The sequence below is a fragment of the Sinocyclocheilus rhinocerous genome, unplaced genomic scaffold (genome assembly GCF_001515625.1).
Source record: "Sinocyclocheilus rhinocerous isolate Xijiao unplaced genomic scaffold, SAMN03320098_v1.1 scaffold1725, whole genome shotgun sequence".
In the NCBI taxonomy this organism is placed as follows: domain Eukaryota; kingdom Metazoa; phylum Chordata; class Actinopteri; order Cypriniformes; family Cyprinidae; genus Sinocyclocheilus; species Sinocyclocheilus rhinocerous.
Genome location: NW_015627232.1, coordinates 622580 through 634845, shown reverse-complemented (window position 1 = coordinate 634845; position 12266 = coordinate 622580). Strand labels below are relative to the sequence as shown.

The window sequence follows — 12266 nt, the reverse complement described above, 5'->3', positions numbered from 1 at the left end:
ACCAAACAAAGTAGTTTTGCTTTCACAACGAAACACACGGCGGGCTAGAGTGAGCGGCGGCCGGTGGCCTAGAGTGAGCAGAGGCCGGCTTGAGTGAGCGGCGGTGGGCGGGCTTGAGAACGGCGGCAACAACAATACTACAGCGAGAATAAAAGTTACGCCTTCTTTCTTTGCGTGAACATTTGGGCACCGTTTTAGGTAGGCGTGGTTGACTCTTAACTTTGATAAAGAATATCTCTTTGGATTTGAGTCTTTGCAACTTGTAACACTCCAAAGAGAAAGGAAAAATTGAAATCGCATCATATGACCCCTTTAACAGCAGCTGCATCTATTGTTAAAATGACGATCAATCAGCACACTTAACAAGTTGTGACTAGTAGTCCACCGATATGAGTTTTTCAGTGGTAGATACCAGTAACTAAAGGAGTGTGGTCGATGTTGTTTATTAATAATTTATTCATTATTAACTCAGTCTTTATTTGTGTAATAGCACTGTAATAACATCACCTTAAAATAAAGTATGACCCATAAATTGTTTAAATATCCACTGAAACTGAAAATTTACAGATCAATTGGACATTTAAAGGCTGTGAGACACACCAAGCGAATGGTCAGCCATTGTCAAATGTCAGGATGTCAGTTCAGTTTAGGGCTGAACGATTAATTGCATTTGCGATAATATCGAGATATTAAAGAAAACGCGATTTTTCAATCGCAGAGGCTGCGATTACACACGAGAGTAAAGAAGTGTGTTCGACTTGAAGATCGATCGGTGTATGACATCAAAGTATGGCGAGAGAAAGCAAAAGGAGACGTCTGCGCTAGAACAAGGCATCAGTTTAATGTCGGGTTTTACGTGTCGCGCCCTATACAGTCTAAGTCTGAGGTGGAATGGGGATTCGGGAAAGGGGGGCAGATTTTTTTTATAGGTTTAAATGGGGGCGCGACCAAAAAAGTTTGAGAACCACTGGTCTAAAGTTAACAGACAGGGTTTAAAAAGTGCAGTCCACCAGTGGCGGCTCGTGGGTTTTAAAATAGAGGAGGCACACTAATTGTATTGGTCTGGGGATCTCTGCCGATTATTATTATTATTATTTGCTTAAACACTTTAAAATGGCTTTTTGGTGATCGAGATATTAAAGAAAACGCGATTTTTCAATCGCAGAGGCTGCGATTACACACGAGAGTAAAGAAGTGTGTTCGACTTGAAGATCGATCGGTGTATGACATCAAAGTATGGCGAGAGAAAGCAAAAGGAGACGTCTGCGCTAGAACAAGGCATCAGTTTAATGTCGGGTTTTACGTGTCGCGCCCTATACAGTCTATGGTCACGCCACGCCGCATCCAGTGTACACAGCGTCACAGATTATAATGGTTTCTACTGTATTTTGCCGGTCGCGTCCGGTGTAGACACGGTGTTTAATGTTGCCTGTTGTGCCATTTAATTAAGCCGACTGCTGTAGCCTATATCTAGCTTAGGTGTGTTCTAGCTCCCTTTATTTTTAATTTGTATATATACTGTTTGAATGACAGCTTGGTAAATCTGTCAGTGACCAAATATTCAATATCGCTACTCATCATAAGTACTTGGTACATTATCAGTGCAGCGGGAGACATTCAAACTAATATCACGTAATTCGCAATTACCCGATGATATTCGTCTCTATGATGATTGGTTGATATCAGAAGGAGGCTAGCATCCCCTACGAGGTTTCTTTTACCAACGAAGGCACCAGAGCTCAGCTCTCCCCCGGCCTCCCCCTCCCCTTCTCTATCACCTAGCGGTTGTAATTACATCAGCAGATTCGGCACATTCGCGATAGAAAAGCGGTGCTTTCACGTTATGGTATTACAATTGTGACATTTATGTTTAATCTATCTAATATTGTGTTGGTCATACTATACAATGATTTATAGCTTGTCTTTGTTGAATAATACAGAACATAAAGAGCTTTAAAAAATAATTGCATATTAAATCGCAATCGCAATATTGGTAAAAAAAAAAAAACGCAATTAGATTCTTTTCCAAAATCGTTCAGCCCTAGTTCAGTTTTTTTTTTAGATGTATTTTTGGTGTTTTTTGCCTTTATTTTAATAGGACAGTTGATCGACAGGAAGCAAAGTGGGAGAGAGAGAGTGGGGCAGGATTGGGAAAGATCCACAAGCCAGGATTCAAACTTGGGACGCCCGAAGTGCAATGGCGCTACATGTTAACACACTACCCACGAGACTATCGGCACTGTTCAGTTTTTGTGGTGTATTTCGCATTGTTGGCACTAGTTGGCCCATTGGCAGCTTTTTGGCCAATTGAAGCATTTGGTGTTGGGCATTCAGTGAGACAGATCACTCTGACTGGCTGTTCAGCTAAGCAAACAAGTGCACATCTTGAGCATTCCAATAAGTGTATACTTTCATAACAACATGGCTGTCTGGAATGAAGAAAGTGATGAAAAATATCCATATTCATAATCAGCTTTCGCTGCTTCTAATTCTTTGTTGTTGGTTAGGTGTGCCACGACTTCAAGCTGGCATAAAGCGCAAACTCTCATCATCTTTTCTTTCCAATTGTAACTATGTCTGAGTGAAACAACTTCTTGGACGAGAAAAAAAGTAGTGCAGGACTTTATTTAATCCAGTGGGAATTGACTGTATGGCTGTGGTTTGCTAATTGCACGCATGAGAAAAAATAGTGATGTGCATGGATGAGTCATTTATAATAAACACTGCAATATTCTGACTTCATGGTGTCTTTAAGGGCCAATATTCTCAAAATGGCCAAATATTGTCTTATCACTAATAACACCAAAAGAAAGGTTCTGTATTCAAGCTACAAATTCTGTACGCAGCCATAAAATTATGCATTCAAGCACATATAAGGTGAGGACACTCTTAAACAAGCAGTCTGAAGTAGTGGTCAACCGATATATCGGCCGATATTTGGCATTTTTCAAATATCCTTTTTAATTATATTTTTTATTAAATATTTGTTTATTTGTGAAAAATACTTTGTCATTTAAAGTTTAAGCATGTTTATTTCACACTTTTTTTATTATCTATTTTCAAATTATTTCAAATTTCTTAAATATTAAATAAAATAAATAAAATTATAACAGCTTTATATCGGCCACCCTGCTTTCCAAGATATCGGCATCGGTTGTCAAAAAAACAATATCGGTCGACCACTAGTCTGAAGTCAGAGTGTTTCAGTCAATCAGAAAGTTTTGAAGGAGCTGATGCAATTACACTACGATTGTGGCGGAAGTCAAAAAACGTGATTGTCAAAATTCCATCAAATTGGACAGATGCTGAAACGAGGATCAGTGGATGAAGAACTCAGTCAACAGACTACAGTTAAAGCTTCTCTTATCTTACTATATTTCCACCAAAGCTGTTTATCATTCACTTCCAGCAAACAACATCAGAGAGTTAACACTATTTTGGAGTTGACATGTCAGCAATAGAAATACAAAGCCGATAGAAGTTAAAAGACAGAAAACCATGTGCGAACAGCAGATATGGTACATTTACCAGAAAAGGTAAACTGTCAATTTTACAGCAATTCCACATTTAAAAGTGGCTATGCTAAGATATTCACTTGAGCAGCACTTTATTAAATGGAAAGCACGTATTGAGAGCTACCACTCTGCCAATACTGCACTTTACAATGACGTTAGTGCACTGCTCGTGTTTAACTGGTGCCAGCATAACATCCGCCACGTAAATCATTAACCTCCACAATCAAGGGCGCCATAAGAAAGCGAGTGGCCTAACAGTGTTGTAGTAAGACAAGAACAGAGGAGTTTATGACTCCTGGAAATTGGGTCATACTATGGCTCACTCACAGTGATGGGATGTGAGGTGGCACCTGCTAGTGACGGGTTGCACGAGGACAGTGGCGGTCTTTAGAGGAGCAGGCACGCTGGGGTGTAATCTCATTACTGACGTCAACCCAACACCCAGAACAGAGAATCCAGTCACTGTGAAGGCCAACCTTAATCAACAGGACCAGGAAGAGCCCAAAAAGGGGCATCCCACCTACTGAGGACTGTTTACATTTTAAACTGAACTCTACTAGAAAGCAACAGACTCTTAAAGAGAGAGGGGGTTCAATCTTCAACTGGCTGGCAGGAGCCGCCACTGACAGGTCATGTGACCTGCCAGTGGCTGGTGGCAGCTGCCAGTCTGATTCTGGCAGGTCACGTGACCTGCCAGTGGCTGGCTGGCAGCTTCAGGCAGCCGCTGTAGATCTGCGAGTAGAACGCCTACCCTATCACTCTCCCTGCAAGGAAATACACTATTTTATTATGAATATATTTTTATGACTCTGTTTTTTTGGATGATTGACCTTTTAGGTTTTTTTCCCCCAAAATCTGCCGAAAATTTATGGTTGCTGAAACTTGTTAAGGCATACATACTGCCAGCCAGCCAGCCAGTTGAAGATTGAACCCCTACTGCTTAAAGATCACAATGACTGAAAGAAAATCCTGTCAGACTGATTAATGAGCATCACCCTCATGCAAATGGTAATGGCAATAGCAACAGTTAATGCAGCATAAATGCAAGAACATCAACAGGAATCAACGTCCCCAGACTTTATAAAGGGAAACATTTACACTGCCCTTGAAAACAAAGTCCAACTTGTTTGACATTTATCAGCAATATCTGATTAACCCTATAAAGCCAACTGGGTCATACTTGATGAATTTCTAAGGTCTCTATATTATCAACTAGGGATGCACCAATCCGATACTCAGTATCGGCTCCGATACTGGCATTTTCTGTCAGATCGGGTATCGGTCGGACGAGATCGATCCAAATCCAATATTCTGCATATACTATTCGGTGTTATTGTTAAGCCCCACGAAAGGCACAAAAACATTATAAAGCACCATAAAGTTTTCGGCACTATATTCCAAGCGTTCTGAAGCCATTCCATAGTTTAATGTGAGGTACAGATGAGTATTTAAGTCATTAAATTCAAGTTCACGTTAACTCTTCTCGCCGCTGTGGCTGTCTGTCATCCTCCATTCAGCATTCAAACTGCGTGACGCGTTCAGTAACGACAGTCAAAACGATGAAACTCTCTTCAAGAGCGCACAGTAACTGAAATTTAAATCTGTTAAAAGAAAAGGCTCAATAAACTATCGCACAGATATAATATACTACGCATCAATATCTCTTCTCTTTGATGCGCATAAATGCTTTGTGCCACAGGTCACCACACTGAGGTATAGAAATTCTACATTGATTAAAAAAAAAACAGTGCTGGTATCTGATCGGTATCGGTATCGGCCGATACTCAGAATTTTTTGGTATCGGATCGGATGTGAAAAAAATGGTATCGGTGCATCCCTATACCAAGGGTATTGTTATCAACATGACCAAAACTTGTTGTACACAATCTACTACATGTCTTTCATTGTCTGATTAATAGTTAGTAAAAGGTAAAAGGCCTTTTAGTATAATTGTAATAAACATATAATTGTAAAAACAGGTTGTGTTTCACGTCTTTCTGCTGTGAATCCTTTAAGAATTTTTATGAAGTAAACATAAGAATAACCTATACTGACACAAATACATTTTAAGATGAACATTTACTGGACTGAAGCAATTTAGGTTTACTTGATTATCCGTATGTCATATTGACAGAAAAGTCATGGTAAAATGTATGTATCAAATGAGATACATCAGACATTTGAGGAACATTAATTTGTACATCTCTCAATCATCATTATTGCATTGCGTTATATGTTCTGCCTCAAAATTATGCCTCAGACTTTTAATAATAAAACTGCGCATTTACATATCTTATTAATACATATTTTTTGAAGATATAGCGTAACAACTGATATTTATATGCATTTTATGTGAGCAGTCATTACAAGAAGCCTACATTACAAGCTATCCGAATTTCATCTTACTTTTTGGCTACAAAAAAATTATATCGGCAGAAATCTGCATATGTATGCTCGGTTTAGGCCTAAAATTGAATAAAACTTATGCACCTTTTTTCCACTTTAAGGATGACCTCCATGCTCTCACTATATCATACTATGTGGGCCATGAAAGTATTAAATATGTATAAATTAAATATGATACAACACACGTAAGTTTCTGATTATATATCTATCTTTATCCGTCTAAAAAGTTAGAGCTGAATAGCAGCAACTTCAATAGCAGCATCTACTTTGCACCATTTCCCCTATACTATCCAGAAACATGTATAAATACATATTAAAGCTGGAACAACTACATGACAATAAGAATTGTCAAAACAACGAGGCCAGGAAACCCAAGAGCAAATGTCACGGCAGCAATTTTGACAATAGCCTGAAGTCAGCTAGGTGATTAAGGCAAATGTAATAACAGATAAACAGGTCTTAAAGGGACACGCACTGATTTATATTCCCTAATGCAGTCAGTACACTCAAATACATCAACTTACCCCATTCCAAAAAGTCCGTCACGTGTTTTTCTCGTTTTAAGGGCGAGTTGCTGCACTCGTTGTATAAACATATGAGGATATCCAGCAGAGTCTCCACACTCAATGACTTGTCGTTTTTCTGATGGCCATCCAGCAGCAACTGCTCCAACTTCTTCAGGCGCACCTTCGCAGACATTTTCTACCAATTTAGCGGCCTGGCTACCACTCCCAGAGCCAGAAAGGATAAAACAAATATTGTCGAAATTAATATAACGGGGATTAGCGCTATAAATATATACAAATAGTATTTATCTGGCTGATATGTGTGGAGCTCGAAAGTCCCAGACTCCAACTGCTAGCCAACCATCCAGCTAGCAAAATGTGCCCAACATTGTGCTCAGATAAATGAAGACCTAATGCGCCTAACCCCGTTGTTGTCCGCTGGTTTCCAGCGTCTCCACCCCCTCCTCACTCCCGAGGCCCTGGCGGCTCCATTTGCCTTAATCCGGACAAATCTGTACTTTCCACTTTGCGGGATGTGTCGGTCTTTTTCTCCCGTCGAATCTCAGGATGACTGGACGCTCATTCCGCTCAACTGGAAATCTTCAATTATAAACTCCCAAATGAAGAACTACACACGCCTTTAACCTACATAAATACGCCCTCCGACAACCGGGACTGGGTGCTTTTTCTAAATAGGCGAATTCTTGCGTGTATGCCTGCGCTGCCGGTGTGCTTCTCGGTGAAGCCGAATATGGCTGCATTCGCGTTCAGCTCGTCTCGCGCTCCCGAGTCCCGAGTCCCGAGTGAAGAATCCAGACCGGGATAGCGGAGCCCCGCCCACCCGCACCGGAAGCGCTAGGGATATATGACGCCATTGTTTGATTGACACCGGGAGGCAGCTAGCACTGACCTCATCAGGAGCCTCTCACTCACCAGACTGAAAAACTCAGTTAAGCAACAAAAACAAGAGATTACAAACTTTAGCAATTGCAGATGTAATTACTGTTTTATGTATTTTTTTGTATTGTAAGTACAATTGTAATTTTCTTCAATGCAATAATTGTTTTCAGATGATAATGTTAAATTTCATGGCAGGATACACAGACACACGTGTTTAATATAATATTAGTATTATTAATCATATTTAATGTAATATGGTTTATATTCTATAATATTTTAACATTGTTACATATTGAAATATTTAATATTTATAATATTTTGTTATATTTTATTGTTCCACAAATGTAACTGCTGTTCTCATGTAGCGTTCTTGTGTATTGTAATTGCAGTTAATTTAGTTAATTTAATAAACACTAGGCGTTTTCAAATTATAATAATGTTATATTATTAATATTAATAATGTTTAATATGATTAATATTATATATTATAATATTCCGTTGTATAGGCTATTAAAATATTTAATATGTAATTATATTTTCACAACTTTTTTTCATTGAACATGTTTGCAATATAATTTCATATATATATATATATATGCAGTTGTATGTTGATTATGAATATATTTATAATTTTAAAAAATTCTAAATAATTTCACAAATTTATAATTTCCACAAAGTCGTTTGCACTGCGCTCTTCCATCACTAATATTATGTTTTGGTGTGTCAATCTATTAAATTATTTAGCACATGAGACCATGATCCGCACTCACAAAAATAATCTTCATTTTAACGTTTATTTTACATTCATCACCAATGTCAAATTGACATTGGTGATGAATGTAAAATAAACTTTTATCATTTAACATATTTGCAATATGTGCTCATATCTGGATATACTACAGAGAATGCAAATAAAAGTGTCTCACCTGGATTTATAAATATATTCACAATAAGGTCTTTCTTAGAGATAGTTTCTAGATAAACTTCTGAAGCTCAAGTATGTATTTTTCACCCACAGTACAAGTTGCCGATGTACAGGTTACAATCCTTGAGAAAATGGCATTTTTTTCTGTGCTACTACAGTATATGTACTTTGCTATATGTTTTGTATTATAATGATAATCTGATATAATGATAATCTGAAGTGTGAAAATACCTTTTTAAATACATACTCAATGAAAAAAACGAATGTACTTACACACTCACACTTTATTTGTAAAGTATTTATTCAAATATTTTATCCAAATAGAATAACTTAAACATCAGTTTTATGGTGTCATCTCATAGAAATATATGCCAAATTCATCGTTCCAAAAACAAAGCACTCTAAAAGTCAACTGGGGTTAAATAATAGAAAAAGTGGTTGATTGGTTTATGCAAATAACACATTCATATATCCATTCAAACCCAGCTGCTGCAGATCCATCACATGTGAATGCTTTGAAAACATTGACCTCTGCTGGTGAGAATGAGTAGACATTTTATCATTCCCTGCAGTCTTTGCACCTCCTATTGAGCTTTTTTTTTTTCTCTGAGATGAATTGCAGACAGCTCTGGGAGACAGAATTGTGTTAGTAGCCGTTCAATATTTTATAAGCGGAGAGCTTCAAATCTCAGTGGGAGCTTGCAAGTGTCAGGACGGATTATTTTTACCGCCTCAACCATAATTTCTGCCTTTTAACTACATTTTGGTGCCCTGGGGTGTTTTTGGGGACACATGAGCTAGGAGAAAAGGATACCCTGTAGAGTTTATTTGAAGACTTTGCGTTTTCCCCTTTTCTGGTCCGCCGTTGTCCCAATCCGTTCTGACTGATGGAAGGTGGGGGGAACGGACGGACCCATTCACTGCTTCTTGAATGTCACGCTTTACCTTGCGTTCCTCTCCTCCAATCACATTCAAGCCTAACAGCTTCTGTTGCCAAGCCATAAGGATTCACAGAGGAAAGCCCTTCTAATATATAAAAGCATCAGACAGCCGAAGTAAGTTGCAGTTGTTTTTGTGTCACACTGAAACTCTGGATCTGTATGTCTGAGGGTTATATAAAAAGGCCTGTTCATGTTTAGAATATCACATTCAACTCTGTCATATTGCATTTGACATCCAAGTCATGCATACATTCTTTTTTTTATGTTTGATACATGCATTGTGCAGCAGAGGGAGCACCAGGCCTTCGCATCTGCTGCTGCACAAGCAATGTGATGGATTCATTCACTCATGTTGTGGGATTGCCCACCGCCTGCCTAGTCTATCTGGGAAGCATTAATGCACATAAAAGCTACAAACTGGCTTTTAAAATTATGAGCTGATTTAATGCTTTAGTGAAGATGTTTACCATCACCTTTTCCCTTAAACAGTGTCTTGCAAACACTGAATTTGTGAGCATGAGTGTGGATTCACTATAAAAGCATGATTATTGTTACAATCTTCCTTCCTTGACATGCCACGCATTCAACATACCATTCAAAATTTTTAAAGTATCTTATGCTCATCAATGCTGCATTTATTTTATCAAAAATACTGTAAAAATAATATTGTGAATTATTCTTACAATTTAAAATAACTGTTTTCTATTTCAATATATTTGAATTGTAATTTATTCCTGTGATGCAAAGCTGAATGAACACATTTCAGTGTCACATGATCCCTCAGAAATCATTCTAATATGCTAATTTGCACCTCAAGAGACTAAAATGTATTTGTATTACTATAAATGTTTAAATCAGTTGTGCTGCTTAATATTTTGTGTATAAACTTTCAGGATTCTTTGATGAATAGAAAAGTAAAAACAACAGTATTAATTAAAATTAAAATAGAATTTTTTTTGTAACATTACAATGCATCCTTGCTCAAAAAAATTTTTTTAAACAATAGTGGAGGTATATATCATGAATATGTGTGTCCACTGGAAAACAAACCCATGATCTTGGCACAATGTTCTATCTGTTAATCTACAGGACATCCAATATGATTCCTTTAGAGATGTCTTTCAGAGTCCTTGTTACTATTTTTTCTAATCATATGTCTTCGGTGTAATTTTACAATGTAATATTAAATTAAACGGTAGTATATAAAGATGTTATTTTACTATAATATGTTTTATTAATATTTTTATTATTATTATATAATGTAATATTTGAATATTCAGTTACACACTGTCATATTTAATTTGCCCACAACTTCAAATTTCAGCATCCAAAAATAATGACTATACTTTGGTTAATCACAATTAGTCTTTCTGGGATAGTTTCGGGATAGTTGGGTTCTGTCTAAACTTGTGACAAACAAGTTCAGGTATGTTTTTCACCAACAATTGCTTTTTAAACAGTACTGAAGGAATTTACATGTAAGCTGTAACCTGAAGCTCCTGTTGACTTCATTATCCAGTTCAACTCATTCTTTTCAAAAAGGTTTTAGATTTATAATGAAATTCATATGGCACAATTTATCTATATAAATTTAAGCTTGAGCTTAAAAGCTTAAAATTAGTTTCTAGTCTTTAGATCAAAAGAATATTAACACCACACAAAATACAGTAAAATGCTTTCAGATGTTTGACTGGTATAATGTATGTAGTGCTATATGAAGATGATATAGAGTGAATAATTATTCCAATTTTATAACTTGTTGAAAAGCCACTCAGCACACTATCAGTAAGATTTGTATTCATACTTCAATCAAACTTAACATTGCGGCCTGATGTTAGAGATTCCTCTTCAGCCAGAGGGCATCAGGATATTGAAAGAAATTTCAGTTAATTACTTATTTTCCTCAGAGAAGCTTTCAATCTGAGACTTCCACAAAAGCTGAGGGAGAGTAGGCAGATGCATGAAGTGCTAATTGGTTGAATGAATAGAGAATGTCAGAAAACAGGCCTGAAGTGAATTTATATGAGATGGCAAAATTACTGAAAGGTCAGTCTATTACACTCCTCCACACATGCAGAGTTCAGAGCTCTTCATTCAAAGAGATACAGCAGTCGTATAAAGTGAGGAGTGAAGAGGTAAGAAGAGGAGAGGAGGAGCTCTACATTTCAATTACTCTGCTAGTCGGCAAAGTCTGCAAGTCGGTTTCTCGGTCCTGAGCCTGAACCTCTTGAACTCTCTGTGGAAATTGCATTTCAGTTTGCGTTTGATGTGAGACTAAAGAAACTGGTCTGGTCTTTTTAATGAGAAATGAATGTCCGCACATAGTGGCACAAGTATCTGAATACTTAAAACTGTAGGAATGTCTTGCGTTTTGTATAACAAAATATCAAACAAGTGCCATTTATTTTAGAGAGATAAAGCACAAGCACAATTTTGAAGCAAAAAGCAAATCTTGTCAAATCTTAGGTAAACATTTGTTCGTTGTTAATCAGTATTAATGAAATAATTCACCCAAAAATGAAGATTTGCTGAAAATATACTCACACTCAGGCCAAGATGAGTTTGTTTCTTCATCAGAACAGATTTGGAGAATTTTAGCATTACATCACTTGCTCACCAATGGATCCTCTGCAGTGAATGGGTGCCGTCAGAATTAGAGTTCAAACAGCTGCACACAATAATCCACAAGTAATCCACAGGACTCCAGACCATCAATTAACATGTTATGAAGTGAAAAGCTGTATGATTGTAAGAAACAAGGTGTTTTAAGTTGAAACTACAATACAAGTGCTCTATCTATAATATTGCTTTCTTAGAGGTGACGGTTTAAAGTCAAAATGCCTTAAAGGGTTAGTTCACCAAAAATGAAAATTCGGTCATTAATTACTCACCCTCATGTCGTTCCAAACCCGTAAGACCTCCGTTCATCTTCGGAACACAAATTAAGATATTTTTGATGCATTCTGACAGCTCTCTGACCCTCCCATAGACAGCAAGGGTACTACCACGATCAACGTCCAGAAACGTAGCAAGGAGATCGGTAAAATAATCCATGTGACATCAGCGGTTCAAC

At 37.4% G+C, this 12266-nt stretch overlaps 1 protein-coding gene across 1 annotated transcript in view; it reads right to left on the bottom strand.

The window, feature by feature from the left end:
• Positions 1-7266, bottom strand: part of LOC107723369 (serine/threonine-protein kinase MRCK beta-like) — an 88894-nt gene extending 81628 nt beyond the window's left edge. The window contains exon 1 of the mRNA XM_016531959.1: positions 6446-7266. Coding sequence (XP_016387445.1) covers positions 6446-6620 — 175 coding nt within the window. The 5' untranslated portion in view covers positions 6621-7266. The remainder of the gene's footprint in view (positions 1-6445) is intronic.
• Positions 7267-12266: the final 5000 nt, after the last annotated feature.